General features: G+C 43.5%; 1 protein-coding gene across 2 annotated transcripts; it reads right to left on the bottom strand.

Annotated features, from left to right (window-relative positions):
- Window positions 1-686: 686 nt before the first annotated feature.
- dse (dermatan sulfate epimerase) lies at window positions 687-17,876 on the bottom strand. Of its 2 annotated transcripts, XM_068576647.1 has the most exons (6): window positions 17,763-17,876; window positions 14,825-15,308; window positions 10,914-11,167; window positions 5,501-5,740; window positions 3,648-3,855; window positions 687-2,947 (listed from the first exon to the last, which is right to left on the bottom strand). In XM_068576647.1, exons 2-6 carry the CDS (start codon window positions 15,262-15,264, stop codon window positions 1,210-1,212), a joined length of 2,880 nt encoding a protein of 959 aa, XP_068432748.1. In that variant the 5' UTR covers window positions 15,265-15,308; window positions 17,763-17,876; the 3' UTR covers window positions 687-1,209. The 2 variants fall into 2 exon arrangements, with proteins under 2 accessions (XP_068432748.1, XP_068432749.1); XM_068576648.1 differs by lacking the exon at window positions 17,763-17,876 and having other exon boundaries at window positions 14,829-14,908.
- Between the last annotated feature and the right edge of the window lie 918 nt (window positions 17,877-18,794).

Genomic DNA, 18,794 nt, shown 5'->3' with positions numbered 1-18,794 from the left:
GCCAGCATGAACAACACACAAGGAATGCATATCTTTGCATGTGGTAATTTTATTTACAAATGGTAAAAAACAACCATAAAACAACCATAAAAATATATCTCGCTTTCACATATATACATTTAAATGTATTTCCATGTAGACAGGACAAATCTCCAGCACAGATGTGGCGACTGCATCATAGTGGCTAACCTTGAGATCTTTGACACAAGGCAGGACCTCTGAACGCAACAAAGGACAAACTTCACACAGACTCGGTTCTAAAGCTCCACAGAAGCTTATTACACCAGAGGTGGTCTGGTTTCATCTCGGCTATTCATCAATTCCTATTTGGAATCAGTTGTTTTCCCTGTTACCCATCAGGTAGACTGTACGAGTATTTGGGCTGCAGTAAAAAAAAAAAAAAAAGTAGAGATTTCAAGAATTCACTTACAATATTCTGGGGGGAAAAGTCAGAATGTTATGAGAATACAGTTGCCATTTCTAGAAAAAGTCACAATATTAAGAGAAAGAGGTTGTAATGTATATATTACTATCCTTAAGGCCTTTAAGGCAAATTTGTAATTTAAGGTTATATAAATAAAATAAAATATGTAATATAATGAGAAATGATTTCTAGAAAAAATATTATAAGAGCAAAAAGAAACTTTCAGAAAGTCACTACAAAAAAATATTAAGAAGATAAAAATTGCAATAGTACAAAGTCATATTTGTCATACTATTATGAGAATAAATGCATAGTATTATATGAATTGTGTTGTAATTTCTAGAAAAGGTCAAATATGATTGTCAATTTACAATAAAACGTCCTGAGGTCTAAACCTATCAATAGATGAAACCTAGATTTTCAGCCCAGTCGCACCACTAACTTGACCAGTTAAAGCTGGCGGCCTCCGTATCACTGAGATAAGAGAGCAAATGAGAATCTCATCACATGAAAGGCTATATTGATGGATCTTTGTGACTTTTTTCTCTCTTTTCTTTTCTTTATTCTCACAACATTAGCTTTTATTCTCAAAATATTTAAACATTTATTCTTGAAATCTCAGATTTTCTTTTCTTTTGTAGTCTCTGAAACTGTCCCCTTTAATATTGTGTCATAAGATCCGGCTCAGACTGAGGTGTGGGGTGCAGCATTTACTTCACCGCGAGCAACGCGCCATTCCATCTCCGGTTGGACGAACCTACGCCCTCTTTAGGGCGCTCGTGACGTTAACACTGCTTGTGAGAGCAGGAGGAGTAGAGGTACAGTAAGATGAAGCAGTCGATCAGAAGGATGGTGTAGAAGCATCTCTGCGTGTGCAAACTCCGCCCTCTCTGGAAGCGAGTCAGTAACACAGCCAGCAGCAGAAAGAAGGTGGCGGTGTTCAGGAGGAGAAACAGTCTTATGTAGGAGGCGGTGTTGGAGAGACCCTCGCTCCCGGCCGTGGCCACCATGTGAACCTCCTTGTATTTACGGCCCTTGACGAAGGCCCCCTTTCTGTTTTTGCGGCCGTCCGCATAATCCATAAAGGCCCCCTCCCCCTCTTCCGGACTGTCCTCGTACGTACGCTTTGAAGTCCTTTGCCGCACCTTTTTCTCGTTCACCTCAATCTGCGCAAAAATGTCCGGCAGACTCTCAGAAAGCTTCTCCCCGAGGTTCACCTTCTTCCCCCCTTTGCCCTTGCCCTGCTTCTTCGACATGGCGAACATCTTCTCGATCACCTCCTCCGTCTTCTTCTTGTCGGAGAACTGGAGGAGACGCTCTGCGGTCTTTCGGAAGCTGGCGGTGTTGAGAACCCGTCCAAGGATGTGCCTCTCCATCTGCTGGAAGACGGGCTTGACGTGCTGCAGGTTGTCCTCCATCACGTTGACGTACTCCTCCACCTCCTCTGGAGTGCCGTCCTCCACGGTCGCCGCCTTCTCGAACACAATCTTCTTGTGGTCCACCAGCACCATGGCGAACAGAGGCTTGGTGGTGAGCTCGCCGGTCAGCAGGTAGATGGTGTACGTGTGATCCTTGGTGGCCAGGTAAATATCCACTCTCTGGTCGTCGCCACGCAGGCTGAAGCTCTGTACGTCCACGCCTGGTCCGAAGAAAATGTAGGCCACCCTGGTGTGCGGGTACCTCAATGGCATTGTGACGTTCACATAGTTGGAGCCATTGTACGGGTACCCTCGAGGGTAATTCCAATAACCTACCACTCCTTTGCTACTGTAGCCTGTGTCATCCATCCAAAACATCTTATACCTATCCTCCCCGTGTGATACAAACGCTCCGTGGACACCATCTACCTTTGTGCTCTGGAACGGGAGTTCCATGTTGTGGAAGAAGGCACTGGTGGCAAGGGTGGGGCTGTCTGGATGCAGGTGGATGTGGTCCACGAGGAGCAGGAGCTGTGGGTGAAGAAGGAGGACGTTCCTCTGGAAGCTCCGGATCTTCAGCTCCGGGTTATAAGCGGAATGCCCCTCGCCCCGGATGAAGACCATTCCCTGTCTCTCCATCGCGGCTTCGACTTTGCCCTGGGCGTCGGCCGCCAGCCCCACCTTGTACTTCAACCACTTGGAATCGCAGGCTTCCGTGACCTGTCCGGCCCACGGCTTAAAGCAGCTCCCTGAGACCGCAGAGCTGAACAACACGGCGTTGTTCAACAAAGTGTACTTGGGTCCGTACAGCGCCTCGGTGATGAATGGGACACCGTTGGGCGCAAAGGTAAAAGTGTTCTGGTCGGGGTGCTCGTGGCCGGCGTTGAAGTTCCTCCACCCTTTGATCCACTCTTTGTACTTGTTCCTGTGGACGATGTCGAAGATGGCGCGTCCCCCCAGCTTCCCAGACTTGAAGGAGAGAAAGGTGCGGTTGGTGTCTACAGGTAGGGCACTGCCGTACGTCACCACGCCCCAGTCCTCAAAGTAGTGGAGCTGGGATGTTCCAAAGTCTGACGGAGGCTTGGCAATCAGTCCAGGGTCATACCTGTGGGACACCAAGAGAGGACGGATATCAGGTGGAGACATTACCACAACGGACATCGATCGAAAGCAACCACTGATGGAAAGTCTCATCAGTTTAAAGATTTTTTTTAGCAGTGACTTTAAGATGACATTATGCAATTATCAACCTTTTTTTTGTACGGCGTAAACAAATAAGATATAATGTGTTAATTAGTGAGCTTTGGCTGCCTCCTTTTGCTTCCATTCTTCAGAGGATCAAGCTGGGATTGAAATACAACTGAAAGAATCAGTCAAGTAATCAATTTGTAGAGAATCGATGATGCCATTTCAACAAAAAAAGCTAAGCAATGGCTGTCCCGGGGGGATTTGCTGCATTTTCTCCATTTTAAAATGTAAATTGAACACCATATGGACAGTTGAACAGATGAAAATACAAGATATCCCCTTTTTATGCTCTGTATTTGTCATTATTTTATGGATTAAATAACTAATCGTAAAAAAAAAATAACGCATCATTCAATTAATGAATCATAAATGAATCATCAGGTGCAGCCCTAGATTTAAATATCTCAAGCATGGCCATTCAGCAGATATAAGAAATGAAGGCCGAAATGCGAGGCACTTTTCAAAAAGAGTAGTTTAATAAAAGCTCTAAACAGCAACAAAAAAAAAAGAAAACTCTGGTCACGTTTCCTATTATGAAACCAAATTCAGCAGCTCACCAGATGAACTCTGTGTGAAGAGTACACCATCGCTGGCCCTTCCCAGCCTGCCCTGGCCCCTCCGTCACCCTGTTTTGATGAATCAGATCTGCCAGCCAGTTTCCACTGCCGTTGCGCAACACGTAGCGATCCAAGAAGACCAGCTGGCTCTCCGGTCCGTAGAACCAGTTGTAGTTGGAGTCTGCGATGGCCACGGTCCTCTGAAATCCTGCGGAGGCCGTGAAAACACAGGGACGCAGCGTCAGAGGCGGCCTTTCCCAGAAGTGTCACACAGAAATATTCAACATCGTAACGGTGACAATAAAATGCGGATGTTCTGACACATGTTGTTGAAGTTTGCAGTGTATGAAAATATCCCTTCCAAACAATATGCAGATTCATATTGTCAGACAGAGCTCAGTGGAAAATGGTTGGCCTGGGGTCACGGATATGTAACAAAGGTGCCCCCCCACTCCCACACAGACACACACACACCACATGAACCTTGATGTGACCCAGCTTAGTCCCAAACAAGCCATAATTGTTCACACGGTTTTGTTGTCTGTAATTACCCAGAGAAGACCTTACTCTCCAGCAGTGAGGGGGCTCTTACAAAACCAGCTACAGTAACTACAGCTTGTAATTACAGCCGATCATTTATCAACCAGAAACAATCAAGAACAAAGATCACAACAGAAAGTAAATTCTCTTTGTGCTATCTCTGTGAGCGTAGCTGAACAAAGAGGACATTCTCTCAGATATTTATGACAGGAACTGAGGTAACGCTACTGAATTCATAGTTTTAGCGCACACATCAACAGTACATTTAAACAGATTCAAACAGGGACTTTTTCCCCTATAAAACAAAAACATCTTTTTTCTTTTCTCAGTCTAGATTGAGTTTCCGAGTGTTGGAGACATCGGCCTCTCCAGCAGAACTACATGGTCCTCTGCTTGTGGTGCCCAAAAGCGCCAAACTCAACAGCAGTGTCTCTTTCCAGAAATCATGATCAAAGTATTAAGTAACTCCTCAGATCCGTTCAGTGCTGAGACTTAAACTGACACTTCAGCTCCTGTTGGTGCTTAAAAGCTAAAGAGACATTGCACTCCACTTCCACTGACACTTGACCCGACAGCGTTGTACTTCTGCACTTCCACTTATCTCTTCTTTAACTCTTACAACTGCTGTCAACGGTTGTTATTCAGTGCTTAAACTTTAATCTGACTCGTTTGTTCACTTCAGAACTGTAAGCAGCTGACACTTCAACTGACACTGATCTATTTTTGGGGCTTTTTAATATTGGACAGCTGATAGTGTAGAGGCAGGTAAGAGACGGTAGGAGAGAGGGCATCGGCTCGAAGCATTTAGCCACCGAGGCTCTCCCTCGGACTGATATTTTAACCCCTTTCAGTGAAGCTTGGACTTGAGTCTTAAGCCTCTCTCAGCACATTCCTGCTGCTATTGTGGCTCCGGATCCAAGGCCCTCCTGGCTGATGTAATTAGAGGTGCAGCGGTGCTCCTCGGACACAATACAGAAACAGTTGGCAGGGGGCTGCCAAATGTCTGAGCCTGATCTAGGGGGCCACTCCCCCATTGCTGCCCTCCGCCTGACCTTCAGACAGACAAAACTCCCAAGACACTGTGTAATCCCTGCAGGTCTCGGCTCAGCTTCGCAAATGCATCCAGGAAGTTAATAACTACACGCATGCATACCCCCATATCGGTTCAGAGGAGCTACTCTCCAAGTGGCAGCCGGCCTATGGTGATTCCTTTACGTCAAACTCAATATATCAAACTTCTGGGATAGAGCATTCTTCTGCATCTAATTTGCAAAAACAACTGTGCTGGCCACAGCAGGCGAAGTGACAGTTACCCGGCAGTATAGTCCTGTACAGGAAGGCGAAGTGTTTGAGGAGCCAGGGGTGGTCGAAGTGGCTGATGGCGAAGTGGCGCTGCACCAGGAACATGTACTGGAACAGAGAGCGGGTGGTGTAAGTCCCATAGGCCACTCCTTCATACAGGGAGCCATCAGTCACATCCTGTAGAAGGACCATGGACTTCTCCATGATGGACAGGGCCTGCTTGGTCCACAGGTAGGCCTCCTGCAGGTAACCTGGAACACAGGAAGTTGAGATGGTTCCACGGGTTAAATACAGAACGCCCTGGATTATGCTTTTGGTCCGTTTCTGCCCATCTACTGTCAGAGTAAATGCATCGTACGGCTGACAAACATTTTCCCGAAAACCCGGCATAGTGTGTTGGCTGTGTGATGTGTTTTTCCCACCTTTCTGGTAGTCTTTAGTCAATGGATTCATATCATTACGTCAGTGAACTAACCGCATGAATGTCCTATCTTCTTGACATGCTATTGGGTTCAAAAGGAAAATGCTTGACATTTTCAGCGTCCTCTGATGGCAGCGACGTAAAGATCCACATCCATACTTATTTGAAGTATGTGCAATTACACTCTGCACATTTTAAGTGCAGCTTTAGACAGAAGCCTCTCTCATTTGTTGTTTCTGTTTATCGCTTCTCTGTTCAAGGCAGAAAAAAATGTCCCTTTGACACAAAGGGGGACAACATTGTCTCTACATAGATTTATTGAAGCTGATAGAGAAAGCAGTTTTTACATCGTAAATATTTCCACATCGAAAAACCTAACCAGACTCGCCCTGGCCTACAATCAGACAAGCGGCAGACAAGTATTATACAACATACATAATCATAGATTTTCACGGTTTTCTCCAAAATGGGAGCGCAGTAATCCTCTTTGCAAGAAGGGGCCATGAAAGTGCTTTGAGAACAGATCCACGCCAGAACTCAAAATGAGAGAACCTGCATTGTGTGTGTGTGTGTGTGTGTGTGTGTGTGTGTGTGTGTGTGTGTGTGTGTGTGTGTTATGTCACTGATGGAATGAATTCAAAAACAGTTTCTTAAGTCTGTTACCTAAAGAAACCTCCCACACACAACATTTACCTGTGGCTATGGAAAGCATGACACCACCATGGCACACTACACCATGTATACTCTCTCGCACACCGCTGGATCACACACATAGACTTTACTATGAGAACAGGCGACCACATGAACACTCCGGCCTCAGTTCATGGAGGAATCCCGGGGCCATCGGCGGTAACTGGCCAGCACCCACCCAGCGGGCAGAGTCCGCCCACTGGAGCCGTCCCTAACGGTTGTTTGGTTTGGGGACGGCCGGTCTACACAGAGCAGGTATTTACCATCAAACAGGAACTCAAATAACATATTGACACAAACAGAGCGTCACCAGCGCTCACACAGTCCAGTTCCACCCTCCATAAGCAGCTCAGCAGCTTGAGACCCTTCAGTACTTTCCTCAAAAGCAAAAACATGATTTTAAATGAAATCCTTATGACTTAAAAGGAGTAGTGAACACAATTTGTCGGTGTCTGCGAAACAATCTGGATCAAAAAAACTAAATCATCATTTTTTCCCCCCCCCGTGGCCTCTTGAAGGCACAGGAACAATTTGAAAATATGAGATGTTTGTCAGACGGTTTCAGTTTTTTTTTAACTTCTTTGAAACTGTGTCGTTAGAATCACTGTTTTCCTTTCCTTAGAATTAGCCCTTTACTTCCACCGAAGAGGCTAAAAAGCCACAAAGAGCGGACGGGAACTACAAAACCTGCAAGTAAAGTAGACATTTCCTGAGATTAAAACCGTCTGCCACACAGACAGTTCCGCATTTTAGATTTCCAGCTGTTGCATGAGCAGCATGTCAGTAAAAAACAAGACCGAAAAAAGTGTCCGGAAACTCCAATGTCATCGAGAAGAAAATCCTAACGAGGACACAATGTTGAACAAACAATTACAACACTGGACGTCAACAAAAAGGAGAAACAAAAACAAAAAAGAGGGTCATTAAGCTCAACCACATTAAAAGGGGAAACACATTAGTACACATTATGTCCAGGGGAATGTGAAAGGTCAAGGGATTTGTTATTTTCCAACAACGCACTTGGACATTGCCCTCTGCTCCTTGTCACACGAGGGTTGGTGTGCAATTGCAAGGATCTTGTATTCCCACCGACCGGGGAGTGTGTTATTTTTGTTTTCCTATCCATTTCACATTAGGGGCGGGACAGTCAGTAATGAAGGACAATGTTTTCCAGAGAACTGATGGCTCAATTGCGGGGGAGGTGCATTCATGTGGTGTATAGGCGCGTAGTCTTGCGTTCTATTAAAAGCAGTAACAGAGGAAAAGGAGAGAAAAAGGAGTTTTTTGGGGGGGGGGGGGGGGGGGGGGGAAGCAGCAGATGAAAGTGCTGCTATTGAAGCAAAATGTTGCTCCCCATTGGATGCAGATAGAAAAAAGGGTAGTTTGGGTAACAATTTAATCAGGATGTGGAACAAGCGGGCTTGATATTACAGTGTATTTACCCGACTTTGCAAAAGTCTTAACAGGATGCCAGGCGGTTTCGTGATAAGCTCCGAAGCTCACGGCAGCTCCAGTGAATATCACTCTGGCAGACATCTGCGTGGACCGCCAGAGGGGAGGCTGGGTGACAGGGAGGGAGTTTTGGGTCGTCACAGGTGAACTGTGCCTGCACCGAGCACAGATCAGCTTCAAGGTGGCAGCAACAGACAATGATCTGCATCTGTGTCTTCTGTGTTTATCCAAGTCGGTTCGCATTGCCCAAGAGCCAAACACATGAATGCATATTTATAATGTCAGTGAGTGGCTCTTCACAGGAAGAGATAGTTAGTAAAGAAAACATTCTAAAAAGTCAACAATTGGCTGAAAGATTGTGTCAGATAACCAATGAAGAATTTGTTCTTCTCTCCTGGTAGTGCGTATTGGAAACTTTCCATTTATTCTCAGGAATTTTAGCACAATAATATTTGGACGTAATGTCATCCCTTTGCACAGGAAATTAATGATACATATACGCTAATGGAACGCCGTCGGGCCTCTGCACAGTGTCCGGCGAGACACTTGAGTGAGACTGTGTCGTATGAAGCGGCTAAAAAGAGAATTTGTGGCAAGTGCAGCATGTGCCAGCAAACTTTTAAGAAGCAATTTTCTCACCCTTGCTCGGTATGACAATATCATCATCTCTACATGAGGTCTGCTGTAAAGCCCCACTTCAAGCAAAATAAAAAAAAGTCATAAACTGAGCAGTGGCTGAGCACAAGCCCTTCCCTTGAGTAAAAAAGACGGGCAAGCAAACTCACTTTTTCCTCGGCTCGACACAAAACGTAAATGAAGCGAGTAGAGGTCCGTGTTCACTGAGGTTTGCGCCTGTTGTTGCCCTCGACAAAAAAGAAAAGTCTCAAATAAAACCACTGTGACCTCAGCGGTTCACTGTAAACCAGCTGCCATTTAGTTCACGTCAGGACTGGGATCTTTTGTGCCAGGAATCATAATCCCCGGGGGCAAAGCACTGCAGGCGTTTCACCTCCTGATGGCCTTTCTCTGCCGTCTGCTACTCAAAATATTTAGTGCAGGATATTGTGGCGAAGAGACAAGTTCAGCGCTGAATAATTGTGTCAGGTCTCACAAAGGGAGCGCTGCAGAGTCATGTGGAGAACCTCATCTGGAGAACAATTACAAAAGGATTAAGTGCAGCTATGACAGCTGACCTCAGGCTGACAACACTGAAATTCCAGTCAAAGTTTCTCTCACAAGCGAACAGAAAGTCTCCCCATGAAAATTACAAGATATGGCTTGTAGCATATATATGTATATGCAGTCTGAAGACCAGGTGATTGGCTGTCACTGAGTATGAGAGCGGGGCGGGATGAATATCACAAAGACCAACAGTCACGCTCTACATGTCGGCTACACGCAGTGTTGCAGTACTCGTTCTTGTCTCCGTCTCAGACAAAGAGGACTCTGGATTCAATTCGAGACCGGCCAAGACCATCACTGCGAGGATATCATGAAACTGCCTGTGCATTGCTTCTGAATCAGTCGTTACCATCATTGCTTTAATTGCCGACAGAAAACAAAGGAATAATCCATCAAACAAAATTTACCTCTGAAACGCCTTTGGACTAATTTAATAAAACCTTTCTTGGCATACAATTACATGTGTACACATGTACAGTGTGTGTATATATATATATATAGTTCCAGCTTCTCAAACAACATTTGGGCGCGTTAGTCAATGATGAAAATAAATATCAGTTACAGCCCTATCAACCTTAACTGACTCTATAAACAAGCCACAGTGAGCAAATATGACTGCACTTTTACTAAGAAGTATTGGCAGAGAAACCATGTTGAAGGTACAGCAGATGTGAATAAACTATACAAAATATTTACCCTTCGTGAGCTAATATTCTAAACCAATATTTAGCTGTATGCCTGCGCCAACCAGTCAAGTTGCATTTTTTGATGTATTCACTTTAATGTCAATTAAATTATTATAACTGCCTTATGAATTCTTAAGATCTGTCAAAAGTGTTTCGTGAGGTCACAGGAACTTAGATGAAGGGATTCCCACCAGGTGCTTCTGAGACGTCCGTACGTCGGTCGGTCTGTTCGACAGAACAACTAAAGAAACACAATGCTCCCGGCTATGGCCGTCGCTGAGACCACGACTGCATCCTGAGTTGGGTCAAAATCCTCTGAATCAGCCTTAAGACCTTGAGACTAAACCTCCACAGTAAAAAACTCATGGAATTCCTTTAGTTGAGCTGAAGCTTCTTAATGCTGAGAAAGGCAGGTTTCTAATGCGTACAGCTCCCACACAGAGCTGCAACGAGCTCCCTTGCTGAGTGAAGCAGCAAGGGAGCTCATTCATTAATTGATCAAATATATAAAGGGAACGAAAACATTCGTAAACAGCTATGAATCTTCCTAAAGGGAATATGAACATCTCTATTGAATTCATGACAATCTTAACCACTAGTTGTAAAGGTTTCTTGCTCTTTACACACAACACTTGGAACCAGGGTGCTAAATACAACCTAATGCTGAATAAACTAATTTTAAGGCAAACAAAAAAAGTTACATTTGACTTTCGTAAGCTTAAAAACACACAGAAGACAAAAACACCCGACAACTGTCAATCATAAGGTAGCCCGGCCCTAAATCATACCCTGCTTTATCATCTAATTTACTCTCAATGGAATCATAATATATGATGCTGTATCGAAAAAGACTTGAAACTAGAGATTGAGACCATAAACTTATGTTTACAACGTTTAAGGTAATAAATCAATTGAGAAGTAGAGTCATTTTCTAATAGACCTCTATACAATCAAACTTCAAAGTCATGAATAATAATGATAATATACACTAACCTTGGGTCATGTAAACTAGGCTTCCTGTGAGCAGCGCCACACAGTTGGTGGGCTGGTGGTTGTGCAGGTACTGGAACCCCCAGCCTCGGACGTACGACTTCTCGTACATCAGACGTGACGCGTTGCCGATCACCTGGAGGAACCGCTCCTGTTGGCCCTTGTTCAAGTACTCGTACAGGAAGTCGTAAGCGGTGGCGAACCCGACCAAAGAGTGCGCCAAAGGAACTTCATCCCAGGGGGCGTCTTTGACCAACCTGCAACACAAACACCCAACGTAAGGCTCAAGGCAGGGCCTTAAACATATGTGGAGCACATGGAAAATAAACATTCAACTGTAATCAGGTGTCAAATTTTCACTCTTTAAAAGTTAAGTCCTGGAAAATGTTCGTCATGAACAAGAAGGCCTTTTTCTTTGCAAATCCTTTTTAATTATCTTTACCACAGCCGTAAAACATCTATTCCCTTTGAAAGCAAAAATAAAGATGCTAAGTAGCAGCGTGCACCACAAGTGCTGCACCATTGCTCACCAATAAAAAGACATTAAAAGTGTAGTGTGCGCAAATTCTCTCCTGGTTAACGGGGCGCTGGAATCTGAGAATGCTGACTCCTGTGGGTTTTAAGTGTTGGTGTTGTAAAAGAGTGAAAGGTGTTGTGTAATCAGTCTGCACACTTTAGTTCAAAAGAAAGGATCCTCAGATGTGGGCATGAAACCTGGCGCTGTATTTTTAAAACGGCCACGAGTGGACTCAGTGAATCAAATCTAAGGTTGTGTTCAGAAGTGGTGCTGACATGTGGCCCGGGTGATCCGATCACATATAAGTACAGCTTATGAATACATATGGACACATATAAGTACAGCTGTGAACACATTAAGATCTGCTCGCTCTGACCACATTCACATGGGTTCTGGCTGGCATCTCAATACTAAATCACAGCTGTTAACCCGTTCTTTCCTACTTGTTAACACTAACGCAGTGTAAAATAAACAGTGACACTCGTCAGACCTCAGAAAATCTATAAAACTTAAACCTACACGTGTCAAAACGTTAAGCCCCTTTAATGTCATGTTCCTTTACTTCAAGAGCACAAGTTAATAATTGGGATGCATGAATTATAACTTTAGATTCACTCTTTTCAGTTGTTGTTGAAGTTTTAAAACCCCAAAGGTTTAAAGCATAAATTGGCAACTAAATTATAAACAGGATCATCAACTTGACGTTGGTAATACATTGCTTCCACATGTTAAGTGCCACTAGGTTTATTTGAAAACCACTTCCTGTCTGCTCATGCAAATTAACCCCAAATGGGTTGCTTCTTTACGCTGCAATTTGCCATTATAGCAAGAAGGAATGTGATAATAAAAATGAATGCCAAGTCGCAGGTGGACTGTATATTGAATCACGCCAAAGCACACAGAATCACACTTCTGTATGTTTGCACAGACTGTGTATAAAAAAAAAAGAAAAGAGGAAGCAGACACATCAGTATACCACAAAGTAGAATATCCCCAGCCCAACATGGTTCATGGAGTCGTTCGGAGACATAATTGAAGGTCATGAATACCACAGCTGACTGATTCCTGGAGTCGCTCTGCGCGAGCCTTCAGAGGTTCACTGACCATTCTGAAAGTGCGGCCAAGGAGAAAACTCACAGTGTGTTCTGAAGTTGTGAAAACACATGCTCAGTGGCTTCTCCTTTCTGCACTGCTGCACACAAACTAATATTGTCAAAAATGTCCTGCAAATTACAATAACACCACACCACCTAACACCCCCTCTTAGAAATGAGCCACGGAGCAAATACCCCTCAGCCTATAGAAACTTTAATTACAAACAAAAAACCATTGCAATCAGGATTTAGGAGGGTAACAATGTTTGCCTTGAGGCAGACGAACTGTTGGAATAGAGTAATCACACTACAAACGATGCATGACATGACAGTAAATACCTGTATTTAACCCGAAATGTAGTACGACACGTCTAACATCTGTTACTACAGGTATATTGACCTATGAAGACTCAGATTGTCACTGTTACTAAAACAATTACAGTATAATTTCTTCTCCAACCACTGGTATTGGGTCACTAAATGAAGGAAATAACGTTGAAGATGTCGTCGAGTCACTCATATAATTCCAGTTTTAAAGATTTGCCCAGCGATGTGAGGACTCCTGAGACAATTGACGAGTCAACGTTCATCTCAGGGAGAGAAATTTGTGGACAACTACACATGACTTTTGCACATATTTGTAACTTAGTACACAAAATCAAACTGAAGTTTGAAGACATGGTTTATGTTAAGAAATCCTCGTCGCTAGCTGGTTAGCACTAATTATGTGAGCTTATGTGAATGAACAGTAGACGGTTACCATGGACCCCAACACTGGATGCAACCTTTTCTGAGACCTTCATTCCTATAGTCTTTGAAATAAAAGCCGTGGAGAGCTGGAGAGCAGTGAATGGGTGTAATCCACTTCTCGGGCCACTTTGCACTTGAAGGCAGAACTAATGGTCATTGAACTTAATCAGATTGTTAGGGAAATGAGGAAGCACCGTCGACGGCTGACTCTGAAAAGCCTGAGGATTGTTCAAATTTGGCTGAATGGATGGATTCAGCTGACTTGTTGGTTGTGCTTCTCACGGTGTGCAGGTTTTATTTGCATGAGTTAAAGCTCAGAGTTTATGTGTGGCAATTGGTTCATGGTGAAATTGTCAACACTGGTTTAATGATTACCTCAAATTGATTGTTCAACACTCAAAGTTGCTCATTTCTTTGCTCTACAATTTGCTTCTTTAAAAAAAAAAGAAAAAGTGATATCACCGAGTGATTTCAGGGCATTTGATCCCAGCATGGCAGATGCTCCCTTCCAAGAAATCCAACAACGCAGTAGCCAGAATTTTTTTTGGGGTATTGTACGTTTTTGCAAACCACACAGGACACGTTGAATGCTGATGCTTTCAAACAAAAATGATCAGGAAGAAAAACCATGATGGTTTGTGTTAAAAGAATAAAGGTAACAATGTTACAGCGTAAAAACGTAACATGACAACCATAAATTACGCACTCAGCATAAACTAAGTGCGTAATTTAAGGTTGTCACGTTACAATTGTAATTTATGGTCATGATCGCACTCAGCAATCGTAACGCTTGTCACAATGTTTACGCTTGATACAATGTTGTGTATGAAAGTGTGAAGTTAATGTTTCCTTTTGGTGTCACTCAGCAGTGGTCTCCTGGGTGAAAGTCTTGTGTTCGCATTGTGTTTGTTTCCACCCATCCACACCACCCACCTGCTCTTGGTCAGCTTTCCGTAACGGTCTCTATATACACTACATTTATTGCTCTTACCAAATGCAAAAACATCAACATATCCTTCGTTTGTAGAAATACCAACTTTTTTTCATGACGACTGAGCTAAATATCAATATTTTTGGACATTTTTTTATGTATCCGTTTGAACGCAGGGTTTACGTAACTTTAACAATGTGAGCAGTGTCAACTCTTGTCCGGTCACCTGGAGCCCGAGCTTCAATCTCAGCCCAGGTCCCTGCAGTGGGCTATTCAGTTCACATCTGAACAGTTAACTTCCTTTCATGTTCGACAAACAGCTGCTCAACATATTTCCCGGAGCACAAACTTATCTTCACCAGAGCTCTGCCCTTAGAGGAAAAGGAGAACACTCCTGAGCCGTCCAGAAATCCTCTGAGCGGGAGGACTCAGCATTAATACCCGGTTGATACACACATAGGGGTGGAAACAGATATCAGGTACCATCTGTAAGCTCTCAACAGACATCTATTTGTCTCTGTAAAAAGCCAAAGTCGGCTCACATTTGTCATGCGCATTACTCAACAATTAACAGGCTCTCGTGACGACAGGAAATAAAATAATTAAAAGACAGAAAATCTACCAACTAGGCTGAGCCGCCATCCTCTCCATGTAGTCCTTGGCCAGGTCGAGGGCCCCCGCCCTGTGTGGGTACAGCACGCAGAACATGGACAGCACACCCAGGTTGTTTCCGTACACCTCGTTCCAGCGGGCGCTGAACTCCGCGGGGCTCCAGGGGGGCAGGTACATCTCCGGATGCTCCAGCATGGTTTCCCCGGCCTCGCGGATCCTCCTCGCCATGTCCCGATGAGTCCCTGTCGCTGCGTACTGCAGCTCCTCCACATCCCCCCGGTTGAAGTACAGCATGGGGTGACCATTGTAGTTCCCCCCCATGAAGGGGATTCCTACGCCGGGGTCCACTTCCGTTGCTGCTTCCGCTGCCGCCGCCGCCACCGGGGCGAGCAGGGGCCACAGCAGACTTAGAAAGAAGACTGTGGGGGCCCCGCGGGTGTGGGTTCTCATCGTCTCATCAGACAGGGGACTGTGGCATCGCCGAAGGAGCTCAGCTGAGAGGGAACAGTGGGGGGAAGAGAAGGATTAGAGAAAGCCAGCCCATATTCTGCACGGTCTTTTCTTACAAAAGCTCTGCATTCCTTGAATAATTAGATACAGCTGTATTCCTGATGATGTAGGCTTTCCATAGTAATGGAGACTAGAATTCAAAACACTACTGTCCGATGACGTAGGGTTGCCGTTAAAATTTAGACCAACAGTTTTCATATTCTTTATTCTCTATAGTTCCGAAAAATAAAAATGGTAACCTTCTGCCATAAAATCTTCTCCTCTACTTAACAGGCAAACCCGGATATCGTATGACACCTCTGCTCGCTGTGTTAACTCAAATTCACTTGCCGGGATTGATTTCTGAGCTGGTCAGACAAGTCTAGCCATGCACACCCAGATGGCGAGACGAGCAGGCCTGAAGGTCATAAATGGCCCATTACCGCAGTAACATTACTCTACAACCCCTTAACTGAACCGCTGTGCTCTTCAGAAAGACAAGAGTTGGCCCGTCATCTCTGCTCTGAACATGAGAGTAAATTCCATGACCTTAGTGGAGCTCTTGGCAAAGGCCGGCTGGAAAACCCTTTGGTAGTGATTTCAACAACGTCTAGACTGGTGTCCATTCGAATGCAGCGAGACGTCCGGGGTGTTCATGTGTTTTATGTTGCCTTTTGTTAATCAAGGAAAGCTCAATGTTCATACATATATGAAAAAGCTGCCCCTCCTAAAGTTCATTTTTTGACATCTGACACATTTCACATTCCTCTGTGGTGAACAACGAGGATGGTGGACCTGCAGCTGAAACAGAGCTATGAAGACAAGTCCGGACTAATTCATCACACTGGAGCTGCAACTGTGTCAGCCAAGGATCTATTTTTACTGAGGACTGAATTAGACTGATGTCAGACTTACTTGCTTTGGGCTACTTTACTAAACTCAAAGGATACATTTGTGGTAGATACGTGGTTAAGATAAGTGCTATTCAAAACTAGTTTATCATTCGTAGGTCTTTACACTGAGACCCTTATTTTCATATTTCACTCATTCGCCAACACTCTTAATTATAATTTCCGTAATTTATACAATGCCTTAACAAAAAAACATTTATATGCACGATCCAGCTTCTCAAGTCAACATTTGCTGCCTTTTACCCTGTTTCCTATCACTGTAAATTGTTATATATTTGGGTTTCAAACTGTTTTGAATCCATCAAAAAGAGACATTTAAAGACAAACTCTGAGAATGGTTCTTGTGTTTGTTTTTTTCCTTCATATTTTTCAATAAGTGGATAGTGAAATTTTTTTTATTATTGCAGCGCTACAATTAAAAAAAAAACTGTTTGTGTCAAAATGTAGGTGAAAGTGTTGTTTCAAAGCCGCCTGCACAATGCCAGGAATAAAACTGTAATGGGGAAGTACAGTAAGGCCTTAATGAGGGCTGAGTACCAAACCTCTGTACTTTCTCAGCACCGACTGCCATGTGTCTGCAGCAGAGTATCGAAACGTGTAAAAGCATCAAAGCAGAGGATGAAGACGGACATTAATACCCATCCCTTAGTTCATGATTAATCTATTCCTTCTTTGCCTGAACATAATCAAATTAGAAGTATATCAAAAACATCTTACCTAACCAGAACCAGTCAGCAAAATGCATGACATGTACGTTTTAATTGTAAAAACAAAAAAAAACCTCTCAATACCTAGAAAACCACCACACAGTACAATTACCTCAAGGTCATTACTCATCTCATTGCGAGTCATTTCATGAATGGCAGCACTGACACTGAGTTATACTGTTGCTGTGATAAGCTTATAGTACATCATCCTTTAATCAACGAGGGGAGTATTAGACAACAGCTAAAAAGACATTAAAATTGTGTTGTGTCACTGTAAAATGAATAGGCCAAAACAATGCAAATTTAAATCTAGATTAGCACCGCGCCTCAGGCCTCCAGAGTACTTGAGGCTCCCTCGGACTTCAAACAATTAAGTGCTGTTCAAACGTAGGAAATAGTTATGACTCATTAATATCTGTTGCCCATTGTTCCACAGTTGTAAGGTAATAAAAAACAAAGAAGAAGAAGCAGCAGGAGTCTCATTGTCAACCAGAACGAGTCGGTCATAGGCTGCACTCATAAAAATCATTCCTCCCTTTGCAGACCTCGCATTAAGTTTACGCGAACTTTTCCTTTATTAAGTCTTTCCGTTTTATTAAAAAAGTCTATCATGTAGCTGCGGGTGATGTTGGTCAGTACTTCACTTCTTTTTTTTAAAAAAAAAGCTCCTCTACCAAACCGTGACGTGAATAGTCTACAGTAGCCCAATATCAGTTATCGATGGTATCGATAATCCTAAATTCACGCACAAAGGTAGCCTTGTTCGCCTCGACCACGAACAGACTTGGTAGCAGTGAAGTATAAAAAAAGAAAAGAAAAGAAAGAAAACCTTGGACGTTACCTGTCAGAAGCGGTGCTCGCTAATCCGTCTCCGCCTCGTCACGACGGGCATTTCTTCTCGTCACAGCGGTGGTTCGGGAGAGATTATCGATACGGTTAAAAAGTTTGCTTCAGGGACGAGAAAGACTTGGAGAGGGGAGGAGGGAGGGGACGAGAGAGGGGAGGAGGAGAGGGAACGAGTGTGCGAGGGAGCGTCATGCGAGCGAGCGAGTGAGTGAGGAGGGGCGGCCGGGGAGAGAGAGACTTAAAGGGGACCTAATGAAATAAGTGGCCGCTGCCTTCCTCCCACTTAACTGGGTTAACAGGGAGGGAATACTGCCTTTTGCATTTTTTTCATTATTTAATTTTCTTAAATTGAATATGTTCTGCTCTGCTCTTTTGTTGTATTGTATATATTGAGTATGTTCATACTTTTTACATTTACCGTGTAGCTAGCTTGATGCTGCTACAAACAAATTTCCCCCTGGAGATCAATAAAGTCTATCTATCTATCTATCTATCTATCTATCTATCTATCTATCTATCTATCTATCTATCTATCTATCTATCTACCTACCTACCTACCTATCTATCTATCTACCTACCTACCTACCTATCTATCTATCTATCTATCTACCTACCTACCTACCTACCTACCTACCTACCTATCTATCTATCTATCGTTGACCAGGCATACAGTGATATTGGAGTTTTAAAACTAAATTAGTTTAAAAAGTGCTGGTTGTTACATGACCCCTGACTTAAGTTGGATAGCCTTTAAGTCCCCGCTCCCTGCATTACTATATTATAGATTTAGCTATGTACAGGTAGCATGACTATCAAATCTTTGCATTTCATTATATTTCATATTTGCATTATATTACTTTTATTTAGCTGACGCTTTCATCCAAAGCGACTTACAATAAGTATTTAAAATATTTAGCAACTAGTATTCCAAAAATAAATAAATAGAAATGACACTTTCTCAAACTAAAACATGTTCATGCACATCTTATACCAAAAAACAAAACAAACAAATGCAACATGAATACAA

Source organism: Clinocottus analis, unplaced genomic scaffold (assembly GCF_023055335.1).
Source record: "Clinocottus analis isolate CAN_PGR_092001 unplaced genomic scaffold, fCliAna1.0.p SCAF_15, whole genome shotgun sequence".
NCBI lineage: Eukaryota > Metazoa > Chordata > Actinopteri > Perciformes > Cottidae > Clinocottus > Clinocottus analis.
The sequence above is the reverse complement of the archived record's forward strand: the minus strand, read 5'-3'. Positions and strand labels throughout refer to the sequence as shown.